At 43.2% G+C, this 23098-nt stretch overlaps 2 protein-coding genes across 16 annotated transcripts in view; both read right to left on the reverse strand.

Moving 5' to 3' along the window:
• Positions 1-1044: 1044 nt before the first annotated feature.
• On the reverse strand, positions 1045-8771 carry zbtb14 (zinc finger and BTB domain containing 14). Of its 3 annotated transcripts, none has more exons than XM_024392660.2 (2): positions 8590-8771; positions 1045-3014 (listed from the first exon to the last, which is right to left on the reverse strand). In XM_024392660.2, the coding sequence occupies exon 2, from the start codon at positions 2998-3000 to the stop codon at positions 1669-1671; it is 1332 nt and encodes a 443-aa protein (XP_024248428.1). In that variant the 5' UTR covers positions 3001-3014; positions 8590-8771; the 3' UTR covers positions 1045-1668. The 3 variants fall into 3 exon arrangements, with proteins under 3 accessions (XP_024248428.1, XP_024248427.1, XP_024248429.1); XM_024392659.2 differs by lacking the exon at positions 8590-8771 and adding an exon at positions 4072-4326; XM_024392661.2 differs by lacking the exon at positions 8590-8771 and adding an exon at positions 3717-4039.
• A 5252-nt stretch (positions 8772-14023) lies between these two features.
• The window catches only part of epb41l3a (erythrocyte membrane protein band 4.1-like 3a), an 81442-nt gene continuing 72367 nt past the window's right edge, over positions 14024-23098 (reverse strand). For 12 of the 13 annotated variants that reach the window (XM_042308474.1, XM_024392656.2, XM_024392657.2 and 9 more), the window contains 5 exons: positions 22292-22426; positions 21221-21319; positions 19091-19171; positions 18305-18421; positions 14024-15334 (listed from right to left, as the gene is read on the reverse strand). In XM_042308474.1, coding sequence (XP_042164408.1) covers positions 18311-18421; positions 19091-19171; positions 21221-21319; positions 22292-22426 — 426 coding nt within the window. In that variant the 3' untranslated portion in view covers positions 14024-15334; positions 18305-18310. The remainder of the gene's footprint in view (positions 15335-18304; positions 18422-19090; positions 19172-21220; positions 21320-22291; positions 22427-23098) is intronic. The other variant, XM_042308479.1, reaches the window with a different exon arrangement.

Here is a 23098-nt window from a genome sequence, read left to right on the forward strand (position 1 = left end):
AAGCTAAAACTTTTCCTGTATCACTTTTCTCCCATCAGATTCCTTTTCCTTGGCAGAAATATTTGTTATTTAAGTCAATGTCATTGCAAATAAAGAACACCTCATCACCAACATACTGAATCTTACTCTCTGTTTACATTGAAGTTAGACTTTACTTTTGGTGTGAATAATTTCAGCATTAGAAGAAAAATGTACTCGTTCCAGAAGGTGGTGATGCATCCTGCGAGAGAAAGACAGAGAAACCCCGTTAATAAACACCTACTATTTTCTGCTAATACAGGGATATGCAATAATTGGGCCTGTGTATATCATGCCATAGTCTTTGGTCATACCATGTCTACACCATTGGTCTCCACATCTGCATGGCCACTCCCCAAGACAGATTTTAAACTCCCCGAATTGATAAAGGATAGACAGAATAAGTCACACGCTCACAAATGAAGTATAAAAGGTGACCACTGACTTACATAATGAAACAGAGCACATTGGAAAATTGTACTACACCCTTCACTGTGAATGAATTAAACATGTCACGAACAAAACAATATTTGTAATTGACTAATTACAAATATTGTTTTGTTCGTGACATGTTTAATTCAGACCATTATCAACACAAACGATGTTGAATTACGTACGGATGGTTCTTGCAGATCAATAAAAATCAAACAAACTAAATCACGCTTTGATTGACTGATGGAGTGATTGACATTCGCTGAATAAACGGTTTAATTAGATTGTCAGAATAGTTTTGTTTTGGTAGACAAACATTATCCAACATATCATAAAGTATTTGCATGCTTTACCTGTAAGCAGAGTTGTCCTGCAGGTGTTCATAATGTTTTGTACACTTAGTGGATAATAATAATAATACCATTCAGCAGACGCTTTTATCCAAAGCAACTTACAGCAAACTTATTGGCTGGTCCTGGGAATCGAACCCACAACCCTGGTGGTGCAAGCGCTCTACCAACTGAGACTGTATGCTTGCATGTCAATCGATGCAAGCATAGTCTGCACAAATCACAGCTACAATTTATTTCCAAAAATAATGCAAAGATATGATTTGTTGGCAGTTGAGGGTAGCATTTTTATTAAAGCAACACATATTTTGATGTGCTAAATGTACATGTCAATTACACTAAGAGTTGTGTGTGTGTAACACAATGGAATATTTAACCGTCAAACATGTAGTAGTTTGTAACCATTCTTTTTCATACATTTTACGAATCAAACATTTTATTTCCAGTTTTCATTATAAAACCAGTACTGTATAACAGCACTAATATATTGACAACCAAAACCAGGTAGAGGCAGTAGTCAGAGCATTTTTGTCCATAAGGCTGCCATAAAATTTACACAAACACATTTGGTATGATCATTCCTACCAAAACAAAATATTTTAACCATTTACAATATAATCAAGAAAAAGATGTCATACCACAGAACAGTGCAAGAAAACCTAAATTACATGAAATAAGTCTGAAAATATATGAACGCATTCAAATCCGATCTTACTCCACTATATCCTCAAGAAAAATTCTCAACATCAAATCTATGTAATTATTGGAGTATTTAGGCCTCCCAAAAGAAAATACAAAATGAAACATAATCGAAAAACTCAGATTCTTCTCATATTGTCCATGACAAGTGAGGTACAAATGTTGTGTGCTATGAGCACGCTATGGACTCCAGTTGTTGCTCGGCCTCAGCGGCCATGGCTGCTGCCTGCAGCTGTTCAGTCTCAGTTTGCAGGGAGCTGGGCGGCATCTGCTTCCTCTCGCTGTGCATGTTGTTCTCATGTCTCTTTAGATCAGAGGCTTTGGCAAAGGCCTTGGTGCACGAGCCGCAGACGAAGGGCTTCTCGCCCCTGTGGCGCCTCTCGTGGTCCTTCAGGTGGGACTTGTGCTTGAAGGCCTTGTCGCACATCTGGCAGCCGAAGGGACGCTCGTTACTGTGGACCCGCTCGTGCTTTTTAAGGTCGGGTGCTCGAATGAAGGACTTGCCACATACATCGCAGCGGTAGGGCTTGAAGCCTGTGTGGATCTTCAGGTGCTCCTTTAGGTGGGCCTGTGTAGTGAAGGCTTTGCTGCAGATCTCACAGATGAATGGACGTTCTGCCGAGTGCAGCTTTTCGTGTTTCCTCAAACGGTTCTCGTCGATGAAGGTCTTTCCACAGATCTGGCAGGCGAGCTGTTCGCGGTGGCCGTAGAGGAGGTACTCGAACTTCATGTCCGTCGTGGATGTGGACCACCCAGGGGGCTGCTCGTCCTTCACCTCGCCGATGCTGTCAGCGAACGTCAGTGTGGTGGTGGCGTGACCCGCCAGGTCTTTTGGCTCCGTGTCCATGGGCTCCACGTCCTGGTCGTAGCAGCTCACCTTGTGCACGTCCTCATTGGCCAGCTCTTTGAGAATGGCCTCCTGCACTCTCAACGCTGTGTTTGGCGATTTGTCCAAGTCGTGATTGGCCGTCGGCTCTTCCACAAGGTCGTCAGTGGGAGTGTCATCATGGTCACCTAGCACCTGCACGTCGTTCTCCTGGCCCAATGTAGGGTCATCAGTAGGGAGAGCCATTTTGACAATATCATAGGGAAATGGTTTGGCATTATGGACATTATTTTCTTCAGTGGACATATCACGCTTCTGTGAACAGAGTTTGTCCAGAAATCGGATTCCGAGTATCTGGCCCGAAGACATCAGCAAATTCACATCCTTTTTCTTCACAGTAATCTTGGCTGTGTACATGTAGTTCAACACCTCCTCGAAGATGTCTGAGCGGATGAAGTCAATTTCTATGACTGAGGAGTTGTCGACTTCATGTTTCTTGAACAGCTTTTTGAAGTAGTTGCTGCACGCCGCTAACACGCAGCGGTGGGCCCTGAACTTTACGTCTTCAACGACCACTGCAATGTCGCAGTGTTCACCCTCCAACCGTTGCTCATTTAGTATTTTCAGGAAGATGGTCTTGTGTTCGTCATCCATGTACTTCACTGTTTCTGACATTGTGGACTGATATTCTGGAACAAATTAGAAAGAATGTTATTAGATGTTGTTTACACACTTCACTCTGAACCATTGAGAAATAAGTATACTGCTGTAGGCCTATACTCATGCACTGTGTGCCATGGCCCGATATGTTGTTCCTTTGGATGACACCATAATTGCTCTTGCGGGCAGAATAATGACTGAAAAGGCCATACTTTTTTTTCAGCATTTATTATCATATCGACCTAATAAATGTAGTAATCTGTGTACATATGTCTGGGATAAGAGGGCATTACTGTGATCGTAGCCTATTTATGCTATCACTTAGCAAGCTTTTAATATCCCCTCCTGACATGCATCACATGACCAGAGGGAAATATACGAGGCACATTGTTGAATCATTTCATTGAATGGTTTTCGCTTTTTTTTTTTACGAAACAATATCAATCAAGGTGGTAGATGAATGTTGTTTGGGTACATTTCATCTAGGCAGATTCAATTGATGGGCAATTGTATGACTGATCATTTTCAACCCAGAAAAAAAAAAAATTCTATAACGTTGCACATGATAAACAGGTCACATTATGCAAGTTTACTTAATAGCAATACATCCCATTTGCGAGCTAGCTAACTAGCTTGCATGCATACAGTAACGTTAAACAGATTAGAAAGCTAGTAAAATAGCTTTAGATTTGGGGAGGGTAGCTAACTGGTTAGCTAGCCTCGATGCTAACCTTTAGTTGGCTATTGTTTGCATCCATCTGGGCTTACATTCGTATTGTATACAACAGAGCATGACTATGATGTTTATCTTAGTTTTAGTACGGTCGTAAAAATCGTAATTTATGTCGATGTAAATGACAATAACACTATCCGTCTCATTATGGAGAGAGGGGTGCCTATCCGACTAACCACAAGCACGCGAGGAAGCGCCTGTCACACTAGCACGGAAAAAGCCCGAGCAGCCATGAACACTCCTGAAATGACGAACTCGAGCTTTTGCTAAAACCGTGAGCGCGCAGGCATCTTGGTTAAACGTTATGCAATATTTCGGAAACGGATCTGATTCTCTAAAAATATGTTTCTTACCTGTGGTAGAATATGTTGTCCCCTTGAGAAAGTCTCCGATGAATGTCAAGCAGTGCAAAAAGAATAATACACTTTGTGTGTCGTTTGCCTGAGGACGAGCATAAGCGGAAGGACGCGCTGCGCCAGCACGGAACTGCAGAATTTGAGTGACTATGCGCGTAAGAACCATAGAGATAGATAGAAGACTCATCATGGATATAACCCAGTTTAGCACAGAGCTTGCCAATGACGGCTTCCACCATTTTAAAGTAGTCAACTGGGTGGGAATTTCTGAGTTGGGAGCAATCAGCCAATGATGAAGAATACAATTGACTACTTTAAAATGGAGCTGGCTATTGCTGTCACACAGGGGTGTCGTGCACCCATTATTTTAGAGGGCACGAAGTGTAGGGCAAGGGGGGGATTTAAATTGATTCTTTAAAAATCCTCAGAAATCACCACATAATGACAAAGCGAAATAGGATTTTAGATTTTTTTGAAAATTAATAAAAAAAGTTTTAAAAAATAATTTATGTACATATGAGACTCAAAATTGAGCTCAGGTGCATCCTGTTTCCATTGATCATCCTTTAGATGTTTCGACAACTTGATTGGAGTCCACCTGTGGTAAATTCAATTGATTGGTCATGCTTTGGACAGGCACACACCTGTCTATATAATGTCCCACAGTTGACAGCACATGTCAGAGCAAAAATCAAGCCATTACGTTGATGGAATTGTCCGTAGAGCGCCGAGATAGGATTGTGCTGAGGCACAGATCTGGGGGAAGGGTACCAACATTTCTGCAGCATTGACGGTCCCTAAGAACACAGTGCCATCCATTCTTAAATGGAAGCAGTTTGGAACCACCAAGACTCTTCCTAGAGTTGGCCACCTGGCCTAACTGAGCAATTGGAGGAGAAGGGCCTTGGTCAGGGAGGTGACCAAGAACCCGATAGTCACACTGACCGAGCTCCAGAGTTCCTCTGTGGAGATTGGAGAATCTTCCAGAAGGACAACCATCTCTGCACAACTCAACCAATCAGGCTTTTATGGTAGAGTGGCCAGACTGCTGCCACTCCTCAGTAAAAGGCACATGACAGCCCGCTTGTAGTTTGCCAAAACGCGCCTAAAGACTCCCAGACCACGAGAAACACAATTCTTGAATGAACTCCTTGGCCTGAATGCCAACCGTCACATCTGGAGGAAACCTGGCACCATCCCAACAGTGAAGCATGGTGGCAGAATCATGCTGTGGGGATGTTTTTCAGTGGCAGGGACTGGAAAACGAGTCAGGATTGAGGCAAAGATGAATAGAGCAAAGTACAGAGATACTTAATGAAAACCTGCTCCAGAGCGCTTCGGACGTCAGACTGGGGTGAAGTTTCACCTTCCAACAGGACAACAACCCTAAGCACACCGCTAAGTCAACACAGGAGTAGCTTTGGGACAAGTCTCTGAATGTTCTTGAGTATCCCAGCCAGAGGCCGGACTTGAACCTGATTAAACATCTCTGGAGAGACCTGAAAATAGCTGTGCAGCAACGCTCCCCATCCAACCTGACAGAACTTGAGAGGATCTGCAGAGAAGAATGGGAGAAACTCCCCAAATACAGGTGAGCTTGTAATATCATACCCAAGAAGACTTGAGGCTGTATTCGCTGCCAAAGGTGCTTCAACAAAGTACAGAGTAAATGTTATTTCAGTTTATTTGTAATAAATTAGCTTTAAAAAAAATGTTTTTGCTTTGTCATTATATGGTGTTGTGGGTAGATTGAGGATTTTTATTTTTTAATACATTTTAGAATAAGGCTGTAACCTAACAAAATGTGAAAAGTCCAGGTCTGAATAATTTCCAAAGGCACTGTATATACAAAATGATGTGGACACCCCTTCAAATTAGTGGATTTGGCTATTTCAGCTACACCCGTTACTGACAGGTATATAATCGAGCACACAGCCATGCAATCTCCATAGACAAACATTGGCAGTAGAATGGCCTTACTGAAGAGCTCAGTGACTTTCAGCGTGGCACTGTCATAAAAAAAGGATACCACCTTTCCAACAAGTAATTTAGTCACATTTCTGCCCTGCTAGAGCTGCCCCGGTCAACTAAGTGCTTTTATTGTGGAGACTTCTAGGAAGTGGTAGGCCACACAAGCTCACAGAACCGGACCGCTGAGTACTTGACTGCCTCTGGAAGCTTCATAAAATGGGTTTCCATGGCGGAGCAGCCTCACACAAGCCTAAGATCACCATGCGCAATGCCAAGCGTCGGCTGGAGTGGTGTAAAGCTCACCGCCATTGGACTCTGGAGCAGTGGAAACGCGTTCTCTGGAGTGATGAATCACGCTTCACCATCTGGGAATCTGACAGATGAATCTGGGTTTGGTGGATACCAGGAGAACGCTATATGCCCCAATGCGTAGTGCCAACTATAAAGTTTGGTGTAGGAGGAATAATGGTCTGGGGCTGTTTTTTTATGGTTCAGGCTAGGCTCCTTAGTTCCAGTGAAGGGACATTCTAGACGATTCTGTGCTTTCAACTTTGTTAACAGTTTAGGAAAGGCCCTTTCCTGTTTCAACATGACAATGCCCCCATGCACAAAGCGAGGTCCATAGAGAAATGGTTTGTCGAGATCGTTGTGGAAGAATTTGACTGGCCTGCACAGAGCCCTGACCTCAACCCCATCAAACACCTTTGGGATGAATTGGAACGCTGGCTGCGGGCCAGGCCTAATCACTTCAGTAGTATTTTGCTATGTGACTTACACTTTTACTTGAGTCATTTTCTATTAAGGTATCTTTACTTTTACTCCTATGACAGTTTAGTACTTTTCCCACCACTGAGCATACCTCTTTACCTGTTCAATTGTCATTTTAATAATTGCTTCATTCTGACTGCTGTAAATCACACCTCAATATACTTCACAAACATGCCTAGGATATTACATGCACAGTTTGTGGGATGCCTATCTAAGCTGACCTCTAGAGCAGTCTGCATCCTCCTGGCTTTTAAATTATATATTTTTTAAGAAACTAAATGTGCATCTCTGCAAAAAAAATCTGGGTAAAAGATGAGTCTTATTCAGTACATTTTTAGTAATTGCTTGCTTTTCTAAAGTCTAGCAACCTTGCCAGTTAAGATTAGTTAGACAAGCTACTCAACCTTGACTGATAGCATGAAATGGCTTGGTAGCTAGTTATGAGACTGGGTATCTACAGAAACTGGCTAGCTAATGCCAACTTCATAAAATTGCTAGGTGGCTAGTATTACTGAGAGAAAAAAAAGGATTCAATGTGCATAGCTTGATCAAATGTATTTCCAAACAACTTCTGCGAGTCCTGCCCAGCTAAAATCAAAAACTGTGTGTTTCACTCTACTTTGCTCCATGGTGCACCTTGGAATGAACCACTTAAGGAGAATAAGGGGGGTACAGTTAATGTGCCCTGTCCGCAAAATACCGCTAACAGATTTATATAAATAACGTGGGCTTAAAGTTGTAATTAATTTAACATCTGAAAATGTTCAAACAGGACAAATCTATGTGTATGCCAGTGTCAGACGCTATAATAGCACAGATAAAGATCTTACCTCATCTCTATGGTACGTACGTAAATTGTAAATGGATGCGGCTACGTTCAAAACGTAAATGCAACAAAACACGTAGAAACCACACTGATGACTGAACATGCTTGCGCAAATTACTGATGAGAATAAAATCTCTGGAGCGCGAGGAAAACGGGACCAAATTTGGGTCGCGAAGCGCTTTTTACTGAGATTCTAGTCATTGGATAATAATTCGAGTTGTACAGGTGTGCACGCACGGAGTGTCAAACTAGTGTTCTACATGGCACCACTCATATTTAGATGAAAAGGGTTGACATTTTTAAAACCTTTTAACTAGGCAAGTCAAATTCTTATTTACAATGGCGGTGGGTTAACTGCATTGTACAGGGGCAGAACAACATTTTTACCTTGTAAACTTGGGGATTCGATCGAGCAACCTTTCGTTACTGCCCAACGCTCTAACCACTAGGCTACCTGCCGCCCAAATGCCACATCCAAAAGTTGATTTTTGTGAAGCAGTAACCGAAAGAGCGGATCGGACAGTAAATTGACAGACAGAATGTTCTGGTGCTCACCTCCCTTAGAGGCTTTTATTTACAATATTAACAGGTGTAGGACTAATTGGCCAATCAACTTTGTACAGAAAATATCAGGACGTTGACAAAGATTTGAATAAATCAAACATATCAGTATAAACTAAAGGCAACAACTCTTTGCCTATAACAAAACTCGGGTGTAGTTCTACTCTAGCCAACCAGCTCTCCCCAAGGCAAAGGCCAGCTGAGCACCTAAATACTCTTTCCAGGAACACCCTTCAACGGATGGGCATAATTTGTGGAACGTTCCAACAGGAATCTGTTCCAAAAACGTCGTAAATAACAAGGTTGCCAACAAACGCATACAAAATTGTAAAGCGGCAGATTAAGATACCGGGTAGGTAGTTGGCAATTTAATTACGTTTTTCACTTACCACATTTATTCCGAAAAATGTCTCCTCACTCTGGTAGCCTATGGACAAACATTAAGAATAAGCTACGTGGTGAGTTGATGCCTATTCGGCATTTAGTTAACTAGGTGAATTGATCATGCTACTTTGTATACGTTGTTTGTTGGCCTCCTTGTACTTTACGATGTTTTTGGAACAGATTCCTGTTGGAACGTTCCACAAATTATACCCACCCTCCTTCAACTAGGAATGTTCCATCATGACATGCGTCATTTCCCATGGACATATCATAAACAACGGTTTTACATAAACACACACACTTCAATAACTTGTGCCATAACTTCTACTTTTAGTCACAATATACATTCATGACGTAATTCACCCCAGCGATAATGAATAACTTTGGTTATTCCTGTCATGTTATAAATATTCCTTGATGACACGTAGACTAATTTGCCTCATGCATAATTCACACCAGCACTTCAAGGAAACAGCGCAGCGCTTCAGACAAACACACGAGGTAGGTTAAATTAAATGAGTATACTCTACCAACACATCTATCGTTATTCTAATGATATATTTCACATTACAATTCTGTTTTAATAATAAAATCCATATCGAGAAACTATTTTCACAATGGATGTACCCCTAAATTTCTGATGGTCCTCAATTGTAATGGAGAAATAAATTGACATTGATAATTGGATGGCATGGTTCCCTTCAGTGGCATTCTATTGGTATTCTAAATGTAAATGCATAAATTACATTAAAACAATAATCTTTGTCTCCACTGCAATGCAGTAATTAATGCTAATTAGAGATGCCCCATTGCACAATGATTCCTAATGTAGTATATGCCAGGGAAGTGAGATTAATTCCAAGGTGTCAATGTAAATTGTCAGGTGGTGATTTTTATGAATTGTTCAGCAGTCTAATGGCTTGGGGATAGAAGCGGTTGAGGAGCCTTTTGGTCCTAGACGTGGCGCTCCGGTACCGCTTGCCACGTGGTAGCAGAGAAAACAGGCTATAACTTGGGTGACTGGAGTCTCTGACAATTTTATGGGCTTTCCTCTGACACTGCCTATTATATAGGTCCTGGATGGCAGGAAGCTTGGCCCCAGTGATGTACTGGGCTGTTCGCACTACCCTTTGTAGCGCCTTATGGTCAGATGTCGAGCAGTTGCCATACCAGGCAGTGATGCAACCGGTCAGGATGCTCTCAATGGTGCAGCTGTAGAACCTTTTGAGGATCTGAGGACCCATGCCAAATCTTTTCAGTATCCTGAGGGGGAAAAGGTTTTGTCGTGCCCTCTTCATGACTGTATTGGTATGTTTGGACCGTGATAGTTCGTTGGTCATGTGGACACCAAGGAACTTAACTCATGACCCGCTCCACTACAGCCCCGTCGATGTTAATGGGCGCCTGTTCGGCCCGCCTTTTCCTGTAGTCCACGATCAGCTCCTTGGTCTTGCTCACATTGAGGGAGAGGTTGTTGTCCTGGCACCACACTGCCAGTTCTTTGACCTCCTCCCTATAGACCGTCTCATCGTTGTCTGTGATCAGGCCTACCAATGTTGTGTCGTCAGCAAACTTAATGATGGCGTTGGAGTCGTTGGCCACACAGTCGTGGGTGAACAGGGAATACAGGAGGGGACTAAGTACACACCCTTGAAGGGCCCCAGTGTTAAGGATGAGCATGGCGGACGTGTTGCCTACTCTTACCACCGGGGGGCGGCTCGTCAGGAAGTCTAGGATCCAGTTGCAGAGGGAGGTGTTTAGTCCCAGAGTCAGTCCTTAGCTTAGTGATGAGCTTCGTGGGCACTATGGTGTTGAATGCTGAGCTGTAGTCGATGAACAGCATTCTCACATAGGTGTTCCTTTTGTACAGGTGAGAAAGGGTGGTGTGGAGCGCAATTGAGATTGCGTCATCTGTGGATCTGTTGGGGCGTTATGCAAATTGGAGTGGGTCTAGGGTGTCTGGGAGGATGCTGTTGATGTGAGCCAAGACCATTCTTTCAAAGCACTTCATGGCTACTGACGTGCGTGCCACGGGGCGGTAATCATTTAGGCAGGTTACCTTCACTTCCTTGGGCACAGGGACTATGGTGGTCTGCTTGGAAGATGTAGGTATTACAGACTCAAACAGGGAGAGGTTGAAAATGTCAGTGAAGACACGTGACAGTTGGTCTGCGCATGCTTTGAGTACACGTCCTGGTAATCCGTCTGGCCCAGCGGCTTTGAATGTTGCCCTGTTTAAAGGTTTTCACATCGGCTACCGAGAGCGTTATCACACAGTCATCCAGAAAAGCTGGTGCTCTTGTGCATGCTTCAGTGTTGCTTGCCTCAAAGCAAGCATAAAAGGCATTTAGCTCGTCTGCTAGGCTTGCGTCACTGGGCAGCTCCCGTCTGGGTTTCCCTTTGTTGTCCATAATAGTTTTCTGACAAGCGTCAGAGCTGGTGTAGTAGGATTCAATCTTACTCTTGTATTGACAATTTGCTTGTTTGATGGTTCGTCTGAGGGGATAGCGGGAATTCTTATAAGCGTCCGGATTAGTCTCCTGCTCCTTGAAAACGGCAGCTCTAGCCTTTAGCTCAGTGCGGATGTTACCTGTAATCCATGGCTTCTGGTTGGGATATGTATGTACAGTCACTGTGGGGATTATTTCATCGATGCACTTATTGATGAAGCCGATGACGGAAGTGTTGTATTCCTCAATGCCATTGGATGAATCCCAGAACATATTCCAGTCCGTGCTAGCAAAACAGATTAGCCAAATGGAGGGTGGGGGAGAGCTTTGTATGCATCTCTGTGTGTGGAGTAAAGGTTGTCTAGGATTTCTTTTCCCCCCCTGGTTGCACATGTGACATGCTGGTAATAATTTGCTAAAACTGATTTAAGTTTGCCTGCATTAAAGTCCCCGGCCACTAGGAGCGCCGCTTCTGGGTGAGCATTTTCTTCTTAGCTTATGGCCTTATAGAGTTGGTTGAAAACGGTCTTAGTGCCAGCTTCGCTTTGTGGTGGTAGATAGACGGTTACGAGTAATACGGATGAGAACTCTCTTGGTAGATAGTGTGGTCTACAGCTTAACATAAGGTACTCTACCTCAGGCGAGCAATACCTTGAGACTTCTTTAATATTAGACATTGCACACCAGCTGTTATTGACAAAAAGACATACACCCCCACCCCTCGTCTTACCAGAGGTAGCATCTCTGTTCTGCCGGTGCATGGAACATCCCGCCAGCTCTATATTGTCCGTTTCTTCGTTCAGCCACGTCTCGGTGAAACATAAGATGTTACAGTTTTTAATGTCCCGTTGGTAGGATAATCTTAATAGTAGGTCATCAATGTTATTTTCTATCGATTGCACATTAGCAAGGAGAAAGGAAGGCATTGGGAGTTTACTCACTCGCCTCGGGATTCTCAGAAGGATCCCTGATCTGCGTCCCATTTTCCGGCGTCTTTTCTTCACGCAAAAGGCCTGTTCCAGTGAAAGCAGGATATCCTTCTCGTTGACTCGTTAAAGGAAAAAGTTTCTTCCAGTCAGTGGTGAGAAATCACTTTTCTGATTTCCATAAGTTCTTTTCGGTCATAAGAGACAGTAGCAGCAACATTATGTACACAATAAGTTAAAAATTAAGTTACGCAAAAACAATTGCACAATTGAATGTAAAATGTCAGCCACATTCTTCGGCGACATGGACAAACCAGGTGAATCCAGGTGAAAGCTATGATCCCTTATTGATGTCACCTGTTAAATCCACTTTAATCAGTGTAGATGAAGGGGAGGAGACTGGTTGAAGGAGTTTTTGGCCTGGAGACAATTGAGACATGCATGTGTGCCATTCAGACAAAATATGTAAGTGCCTTTGAGTGTGGCATGGCAGTAGGTGCCAGACACACTGGTTTGAGTGTCAAGAATTACAACGCTGCTGGGGTTTTCACACTCAACAGTTTCCTGTGTGTATCAAGAATGGTCCACCACCCAAAGGACATCCAGCCAACTTGGCACAACTGTGGGAAGCATTGGAGTCAGCCTGGGCTACTTTAGACACCTTGTAGTCCATGCCCCAACGAATTGAGACTGTTCTTTAAAAAAGGTACTTTTACCCATTTCTCTCCTCAATTTCGTGATAGCCAATTAGTAGTTACAGTCTTGTCCCATCGCTGCAATTCCCCTACGAACTCGGGAGAGTCGAAGGTCGAGAGCCATGCTTCCTCCGAAACACAACCCTGCCAAGCCGCACTGCTTCTTGACACACTGCTCGCTCAACCCGGAAGCCAGCCGCACCAATGTGTTGCAGGAAACGCCATCGAGCTGGCGACCAAAGTCAGCTTGCAGACACCCGGCCTGCCACAAGGAATCGCTAGAGCGCGATAGGACAAGGAAATCCGGGCCTGGCCAAACCCTCCCCTAACCCAGATGGTGCTGGGCCAATTGTGCGCTGCCCGAATTGAGGCTGTTTTAAGGGCAAAAAGGGGTACAGCTCAATATTTGGAAGGTGTTTCTTAATGTTTTGTACACTCAGTGTATTTGTTAGGGTACTCTGAACACACACCCTATCTTGAAGCCTATAGGGGAATTACAACAACCAACACGATGCTTCTAGCCATTGGAACAATGTCCCTATCTGCCTCATCATGCCAGACCAGCTGTACCTTCACAGTTGACTTCATGTTGCATCTGAATTGGAGCAAAGTCAAATCCAATATGCCATAAAAAGCTAAATCTGCAATGGAAAGTACATTGTCGGTACTGGATAGATTTTTGATACACCAAAAACTATTTTGCAGAGCCAGAGAGACATTTGAAACATCTCTATATTGCATAACTTCCACAGGAACAAGAGAGTGTATTAACTCTTACTTAACTGGGTTGAGAACCATTTCCATTTCAGTAGCTTCAGGCAAGCACTAATATAAAAAGATAGATATATGTTCTAACACATACTGTTCAGAAGCCTAATTGGATTCGTGACAAACCGCTGTAGCCATCCAGCATCCTTTGAGCAGGGCAATCAAAGTAATCTGACTGGAAGCCTGAATACAGGCCCTGGTTTCTGACTGGTTAGGTTCCTCTTTAGACAATGCTGTTGTGGAACTGAATTATCACATGACCAAATACTGCTTCTCATACGAGTCATTCAAAGTAACTGTCTTGCTAATGGTCATTTGGCTTAGTAATTATTATTCATCTGTCACACAGAACCAAAGTGATTTACACCACATGTAACACTTGACCACCCATTTTGTCACACCTTTCCTTTCAGCAGGGTTCCTTCCATCAATAATTAGCTAATCTTTAGAAGAAAAGAGTGAAAGTGGAATTTATGGTCTAGTGTCACTTAAACTTGTAAAAGTCATTACCTTACTCTAAATGTCTTCACTGTAGAGTTCCTGCCATGAGTTTATGAAAGCATAAGAGATAGCATTTCAGTGATTGACAAAAATCCAACCCAATGAATTTATCATTTTATTTATCTTGTGGGAAACACATTCAACATGGATGATTTTGCAGCTGTCGAGGGGAGTGGGATCAGAGGCATCATGCTCCTAATATCTGAGGGGGAACCGATGACCAAACATATGTCTTATTTTTTTATATAAGACACTACTAATGATTCATTCTCATCCCAGTTTACATTGAGGGGAGCATGTCACCTCAGGTTCAATGAGCATGATGCCCCTGTGTTGGATGGCCGCTGACACATCGGCCTTGGAGAAATAAAACACACATTGCAGGGTTGTAGTGGAGGTTGTCTGTCCGTTCTTCACAGTTTTAAGGCTTGGATGTGCCACGCAGGGATAAGAGGTGCATTCTGGGTATGATTTAAGAATGAGCAAGACTGTCTAAAATGGCACTCTATTCTCAACATAGTGCACTGCTTTTGACCAAAGCCCACTATATAGGTAATAGGGTGTCATTTCAGATACAACCCAACAAGAACTTTCAATCCACCGACCACCATGTGAATACATATATTATAAGGGTTTTCTTGATCAACTCCGAAGTCCCAGTAATGGAGTCTGTTTAATATTCCCTTCTAACACAATTCTACGAGATCTTGCCTCATTATACTCATCTTTACTTTGTAATTGAAGGAAAACCAAATGAACTTATTTACAATTAAAGTAAAAACAACAAAATCATCTTTGAGGGTATATGGTCTACTAAGCAAATGTATGTACCATACATATTATGTTTGCCTTTTTCCAGGCAATACTGTATGTAAAATGGAATAAAATCAGCATTGGGATAAATAAGGGGACGTATGGCAAGATGAATGTCACATCTATTGCATGGATAAATATTGTGGCATCATACACGTTCAGCCTAGCTACTATTATTGTAGTTCGATAATAAATAAAACAGAGTATACTATCATAACTCAACTCTCATCACATACATTCTTCTCCCTTCGAGCCTGAGTGCACAGGTCAAGTAAAACATGTATATAATTTGATATTTCCTCCAATGTATTTGTTTTCTCCTTTACAAAATGCAGAAATTATCCCTTTTCATGCAGTATACATGTTCCAATGAAGGTCTGGCCAGCTTTGGAGGTCTGTGTTTGCCAGTAGTGTTGGTGAGTGTGGGTTAGGTTAATCCAGTAGTAGTCAGACGGAGTAGTATAGTAGTGTCCTCTACAGTGGTGTGTTGTTGCCAACAGACATCACTATCCGGCTTGCATCTCATACTCTGAAGAGCGTGAAGTAACGTTAACAGAATGCCCCTGAAACGTCGGTGAACCCAGTGATCCTTCAATCCTGAAAAACAGAAAGGTTATCCTTATAGAGCACATGCTTAGATGAAACAGAATGCTGAGCATTCACATTCTCTTACATCTTTTTCAGAAGGATGGAAATGAAATAAATATTTTCTGTTTCTGCAGCTACTATGGCTGAAAACCCTTATAGAAAAACCACATGAATTTTACGTGAACACACGTGAAGTGTTCCAAAAACACGTGTTTTTTTGTTATCACATGTGATCTTAATGTGATAACGTGACAACATGTAAAGCAACATGAAACTACACATTTGAAAATGTGATCGCATGTGCAGTGTTTCCAAAAACGCATGTATTCACATGATTTCGCATGTGAAATCGTGTGATTTTCCTGTAAGTGGAAGAAGCTGTTATGGCTGGAGATTAAAAGCAGAGCATGAGAGGGGTCCTGTGAAAGACAGTCAATGCTTTGTCTGTTATCGGCAGAAAACCCCCTTTTTCCATCTAAACTAACACTTATGAGACATGTACAAACACAGTATCATACAGGCTGCATGCTAAGACATGACAAAAATAAATGAAAAGGGTTAATGCACAAGACTATACAGCCCTTGCAAAGCAAACACAAGCTCTGTCCAGTAACATGCATATGCTACAGTGTACAGAAACCTTGATCATAAGAAATGTAAAATGGTGTCTCTTTCCTCAGCATCATGCCATAACAATAACCAGAAAAGAATGACCAAATCAGGTAATGTTGCTCAATACACTCTCGAAATAACCCTTTATTTAATAGGAATGAGACAAACTGGCAATTTGAAAACCGTATTGTCGGTATTTCCAGTACACTCTGAACAGTACCAGAGACATCCAGCAGACAGCACTATAGACATCAATCAAAACCCACCTCTAAATTTTTGACAAAAGAGAGTAAAAAGAAAATGCACACACCAATGAGCAAATGCACAATGTTTTAATTGCTTATGGTCAATAACGGTATTAGAAGCTGAAAGGAAAAAGCAAACATTAGCACTAAAAACATTTCTAGAGCAAGCATTTCAGCGACAGAACCCAGCCATGGAAGACTATACTGGATATAGAGACTCCATCCACACAGAAGGAATCACGATACTGAGCGGGGCACAGATGAATGTGGAGTGAAAGCTGAAAGCATAAAAGCTAAAGGCAGCCTCAGGTTAGTAAAGCTAGCTGAGTGTCAAGCAGCCTGAGGTTAGTCGAGCTAGCTGAGTGTCAAGCAGCCTCAGGTTAGTCGAGCTAGCTGAGTGTCAAGCAGCCTCAGGTTAGTCGAGCTAGCTGAGTGTCAAGCAGCCTCAGGTTAGTCGAGCTAGCTGAGTGTCAAGCAGCCTCAGGTTAGTCGAGCTAGCTGAGTGTCAAGCAGCCTCAGGTTAGTCGAGCTAGCTGAGTGTCAAGCAGCCTCAGGTTAGTCGAGCTAGCTGAGTGTCAAGCAGCCTCAGGTTAGTCGAGCTAGCTGAGTGTCAAGCAGCCTCAGGTTAGTCGAGTTAGCTGAGTGTCAAGCAGCCTCAGGTTAGTAGAGCTAGCTGAGTGTCAAGCAGCCTCAGGTTAGTCGAGTTAGCTGTGTGTTAAGCAGCCTCAGGTTCGTCGAGTTAGCTGTGTGTTAAGCAGCCTCAGGTTAGTAGAGCTAGCTGAGTGTCAAGCAGCCTCAGGTTAGTAGAGCTAGCTGTGTGTCAAGCAGCCTCAGGTTAGTCGAGTTAGCTGTATGTTAAGCAGCCTCAGGTTAGTCGAGCTAGCTGAGTGTCAAGCAGGTTAGTAGAGCTAGCTGAGTGTCAAGCAGCCTCAGGTTAGTCGAGCTAGCTGTGTGTTAAGCAGCCTCAGGTTCGTCGAGCTAGCTGTATGTTAAGCAGGTTAGTAGAGCTAGCTGAGTGTCAAGCAGCCTCAGGTTAGTCGAGCTAGCTGTGTGTCAAGCAGCCTCAGGTTAGTCGAGCTAGCTGTGTGTCAAGCAGCCTCAGGTTAGTAGAGCTAGCTGTGTGTCAAGCAGCCTCAGGTTAGTAGAGCTAGCTGTGTGTCAAGCAGCCTCAGGTTAGTCGAGCTAGCTGTGTGTCAAGCAGCCTCAGGTTAGTCGAGCTAGCTGTGTGTCAAGCAGCCTCAGGTTAGTCGAGCTAGCTGTGTGTCAAGCAGCCTCAGGTTAGTCGAGCTAGCTGTGTGTCAAGCAGCCTCAGGTTAGTCGAGCTAGCTGTGTGTCAAGCAGCCTCAGGTTAGTCGAGCTAGCTGTGTGTCAAGCAGCCTCAGGTTAGTCGAGTTAGCTGTGTGTCAAGCAGCCTCAGGTTAGTCGAGTTAGCTGTATGTTAAGCAGCCTCAGGTTAGTCGAGCTAGCTGTATGTCAAGCAGCCTCAGGTTAGTAGAGCTAGCTGTGTGTCAAGCAGCCTCAGGTTAGTCGAGCTAGCTGTGTGTTCAAGCAGCCTCAGGTTAGTCGAGCTAGCTGTATGTCAAGCAGCCTCAGGTTAGTAGAGCTAGCTGTGTGTCAAGCAGCCTCAGGTTAGTCGAGCTAGCTGTGTGTCAAGCAGCCTCAGGTTAGTCGAGCTAGCTGTGTGTCAAGCAGCCTCAGGTTAGTCGAGCTAGCTGTGTGTCAAGCAGCCTCAGGTTAGTCGAGTTAGCTGTGTGTCAAGCAGCCTCAGGTTAGTCGAGCTAGCTGTGTGTCAAGCAGCCTCAGGTTAGTCGAGCTAGCTGTATGTCAAGCAGCCTCAGGTTAGTTGAGCTAGCTGTATGTTAAGCAGCCTCCGGTTCGTCGAGCTAGCTGTATGTTAAGCAGGTTCGTTGAGCTAGCTGAGTGTCAACAGCCTCAGGTTAGTCGAGCTAGCTGAGTGTCAAGCAGCCTCAGGTTAGTCGAGCTAGCTGAGAGTCAAGCAGCCCTATCGAGAAGGCGGTGACTGTAGACAACCAAGGAGCCAGAGGAGGGATGGAATGGAGGGAGGTCAGTGTCCTATCAGCCAGCCACAGCCGTCACTGACCGACCGACGTTGTCCCCTTACCTGCGGTCACTCTTCGCCCTCCTCGGGCGTGATCTCAGTCTCTTTGTGGACCACTACTTTGGTCACTGACATGTCAGGGTGCTGCTCTTTGGCCTCTTTTATGGCCTGAGCCAGGGCCTAAAAACAGTACGCCAAACACCCCATGGAGGGAAACAGAGGAAGGTGGAATGGGTATGATCAGAATCACAAGTGTAAGGGTTGGACTAGTCACAGTATGTGTTTGTGTACACCTCAGTCACTGTGTGTTTGTACATGTTCGTCACTCTGTTTATACACGTTTGTCACTGTGTGTGTACACCTCTTGGTCACGGACCTCAGCTGTTGAACAACAGAGCTTTAAGTCACTTAAAGGCAAAGCATATCTCAATACAGTATCCAGCAGGCATAATATGGAAAATTATTTCAAATTGACGTCATTTTCTGGTGGTAAACTGTTATTCAGGTTGAGAAGCGGCCATATAACCAGATTGCAACCAACTGGTTTCTGTAGCAACCAGGTAAAGACGTATTGTTCATGACAACATTAACACGTGAAAGAAAAGATGTAAATTTGTTATCTAGTCAGATTACAACCAGATAAAGATGTCTTTTTTCTGGTTGCTAAAAAGACAACTAGTATACAGCCTGACTATGACGTCATAAAAGACACTATAATGATGTTATTGCCCGCTGAGTAAGGAACCCAATATTATCAGCATTGTATCCAGGTACCACCTGTCTGCCTATTTAATAGCTGTAAGGCTACTTGCATGCTAAAGGACACACAGTGTAAGAGTGTCTTCCTACCTCGTCATGGTCTATGTCTGCATCCCCCGAGATGACGATTCTCTTCTCGATCCTCGTTTCCGAGATTCCTCCTTTCACAGTCTGGTAAAAAAAAATCTAATGTAATTTAAGGGGACATTTCATTCAAGGAACAACAAAGTCAAACTATATTTAGATATATTTGGTATACAGCATGTGGGAAGCGGGAAGCAAACGCCAAGCTCAAACCAAATGAGCATAAGAACCACCTTGGTTATATTCTATAGCTACACCACTAACAGACTAGTAATATCCATATCCTCTATTCCAGGCTTCCCCAACTGGTTTCCAGGTTTACTGAGCAATTATTTCATTTTTTGTTTTGTTGGACATTAAAAAAAATTGTAAAAACACCAGCAAATCAGCTTCAAGTGATTTTAATTTTGGAAATCTGTTCCAAAGTATTCCCATGCATAATAGAGATATATATATATATATATATATATATATATATATGTGTGTGATTGTATACAAATGTAGGCAAGGTTTGAAACTAATCTGTTTGGGCTTCTTGTGGTCAATTTGCAATCTACAAATATTTGTAATTATGTTCCGGACCCCTGACCATCCACTCAAGATTTTAAAAAAAAAATACTAATACTAATAGTAAAGTGTTGGTCCTATGTTTCATGAGCTGAAATAAAGATCCCAGAAATGTTCCACACGCACAACTTTATTTCGCTCAGATTTTGTGCACAAATTTGTTTACATCCCTGTTAGTGACCATTTCTCCTTTCACAAGATAATCCATCCACCTGACAGGTGTGGCATATCAAAAAGCTGATTAAACCGTATGATCAATACACAGGTGCACCTTGTGCTGGGGCCAATAAATGGCCACTCTAAAATGTGCAGTTTTGTCACACAACACAATGCCACAGATGCAATTGGAATGCTGACTGCAGGAATGTCCACCAGAGCTGTTGCCAGATATTTTAATGTTCATTTCTTTACAATAAGCCGCCTCCAGTGTTGTTTTAGAGAATTTGGCAGTACGTCCAACCGCCCTCACAACCGCAGACCATGTGTAGCCACGTCAGCCCAGGACCTCCATATCCAGCTTCTTCATCTGTGGGGTTGTCTGAGACCAGCCACCTGGATAGCTGATGAAACTGAGGGTTTGCACAACCAAATGATTTTTGCACAAACTTTCATAATCCTATTCACGGAAGCTCATCTGCATGCTCGTCATCCTCACCAGGGTCTTGACTTGACTGTTTGATGTCGTAACTGACTCCAGTGGGCAAATGCTCACCTTCGATGGCCACTGGCATGCTGGAGAAGTGTGCTTTTCACAAATTAATCACGGTTTCAACTGTAACGGTCAGATGGCAGACAGCGTGTATGGCGTTGTGTGGGCGAGCGGTTTGCGGAGTGCCCCGTGGTGGTGGGGTTATGGTATGTGCAGGCGTAAGCTATGGACAAAAATACATTTTTTTTATCGATGGCAATTTGAATGCACAGAGATACCGTCACGAGATCCTGAGGCCCATTGTTGCGCCATTCATCCGCGCCATCACCTTATGTTTCATCATGATAATGCATGGCCCCATGTCGCAAGGATCTGTACACAATTCCTGGAAGCTGAAAATATCCCAGTTCTTCCATGGCCTGCATACTCATCAGACATGTCACCCATTGAGCATGTGTGGAATGCTCTGGATCGACGTGTACGACAGCGTGTTAAGAGTTCCCGACAACATCCAGAAACTTCGCACAGCCATTGAAGAGGAGTGGGACAACATTCCACAGGCCACAATCAACAGTCTGATCAACTCTATGCGAAGGAGATGTCACGCTGCATGATGCAATGGTGGTCACACCAGATAATGGTTGGTTTTCTGATCCACGCCCCTACCTTTTTTTATGTATCTGTGACCAACATATGCATATCTGTATTCCCAGTCATGTGAAATCCATAGATTAGGGCCTAATGAATGTAGTTCAATTGACTGATTTCTTTATATGAACTGTAACTCAGTAAAATCTTTGCAATTATTGCATGTTGCGTTTAGTTGATGATCCCTGCTCTCTTCACTCATGCCCCTATTCATTCATGCTGATGGTGAATGAGAGTGGCACCCCACTGAGGCCGGGTCAGGTAGTACCTACCTTGGTGATATGTGTGGTTGTTGTGGTGCTGGTGGTCTCTGAGGTGATGGTCTGGGCGCTCATCAACACCCCCGCCTCTGGATCAGCGTCAGCGTCACCCTGGCACAAAACACAGACACAATACATCCTCTCCATTGAGTGCTTCAAAGCTGGGACTGAGACTGTAAAACAGGCCATCAAAAAGAAAGGAGGACCAAGGCACTCTTCATATAATGAATTAAAATGCCTTTATTTGTATGGCATGTTCAATAGAAACAAGGTTTTACATTTAAAAAAACCAACTTTGTTTCTATTGAACATGCGGTACACTTTTATATGAGAAGTGCCTTGGTCCTCCTTTCTTTTTGATGACCAATTCACCCCTTTTATCAAAGAGCACCTTCTCTCTACCAAAATGTACTATTGTGTACCTTAGTAGCGCTTCCCTTCCTCTTACTACAAGATTGAAAAACAGCCTCTATCTCAAGGCCATTAGCCTGCTAAACAGCAATCACTAACTCAGAGTCGCTGCTGCCTACACTGAGACCCAATCACTGGCTACTTTATTAAATGGATCACTAGTCACTTTAAACAATGCCACTTTAATGATGTTTACATATTTTACATTACTCATCACATGTATATACTGTATTTTATACCATCTACTGCACCATGCCAATGCCGCTCGGCCATTGCCCATATACTTATGTACATATTCTCATTCAACCCTTTAGATTTGTATGTATTAGGTAGTTGTTTGGGAATTGTTAGATTACTTGTTAGATATTACTGCACTGTAGGAACTAGAAGCACAAGCATTTTGCTACACTCGCATTAACATCTGCTAACCATGTGTATGTGACCAATAGCATTTGATTTGAAGAACAGTGTCGTGTTCACCTGGCACCAAACGGAAGAAAACGGACTGAAACAGAGGAATTCCCTGGGCTATTTTTTGTTTTCTGTTGCAAAACTTTTACAGCTTTTATATTGTGTGCCCTAATGAATGAGGTTGAAAACATTGGAGTAAATGAGAAGAACCAGTACAGAGCATGAGCCTGAACAACCCTGACGTTTTGTGAGGACCTTTACCTCTAGTGACCGGTATGTGATGGTTTTCATTTCCGTGTGTATTACAGGTACGTCCTGGGGCACCAGCATCTCTGTCTCCTCCATCACGTCTGCCCTGTTGAAGGTCAGGACCTCTGGAGACTCCAGCGCAGATGTCTGGAAGAGCGGAAGAAGGGTGAAATGGAGAGACAAAATGAGACTGGTGCAGAAAGTTAGATCTTTATACCTTATGGTCACACGCTAGCGTACATCTACGCACAAACATGTTCATGACCACACACACAATTACAATTTCACCGCCTGTCTACAGGACATACACAAGCAATTCGTTCATTGGAAGGATATAGAAAATGCAGGAGAAGAAAATGGGAAAAAAGCTTAAAGAAAAGATTCACCCATTTTGAATATGATATTGTTTTTGTGCATCTCTGAGCAATGTTCTATCACTTCCCTGGGACATTTAATGTGTACTTTTGCTATTGCCGTTTAGGCAGGCAGAAATTCTGCCGGTATGACATAGCACTGCGATGAAGTCACTCTCCCTAACCTGGAAGTTAATCGGAATGCAACTTTTAGATTGTGAAAACATCTGTCATACATGTCAGATTTCAATACTGGCCGATGTCAAACGCAGGAGGTTGTCTTCTTTCGAATTAGCCATTGATCATATTTTTGATATTCCTACCTCAAGAAATATGTAATTTAACGGAGGGTCTAGCACATTTCTCATATTTGTCTGCCTCTTCAGTCCACGGTGCTTTGCATGGTGTCGTTGCATGGCCATTGCGAATGTCAGACTCCACTCTGAGGCACATCGATCTGCAGGTT

Source organism: Oncorhynchus tshawytscha, linkage group LG29, assembly GCF_018296145.1.
Source record: "Oncorhynchus tshawytscha isolate Ot180627B linkage group LG29, Otsh_v2.0, whole genome shotgun sequence".
NCBI classification, from domain to species: Eukaryota; Metazoa; Chordata; class Actinopteri; order Salmoniformes; family Salmonidae; genus Oncorhynchus; species Oncorhynchus tshawytscha.

Excerpts from the sequence above, each read along its gene's own strand:
- zbtb14 (XM_024392659.2), bottom strand. The coding sequence starts at position 4,264 with ATGATGAGTCTTCTATCTATCTCTATGGTTCTTACGCGCATAGTCACT. Across the intron at positions 3,015-4,071 it reads GACAACATATTCTACCACAG|AATATCAGTCCACAATGTCA; the intron begins GTAAGAAACATA and ends AATTTGTTCCAG.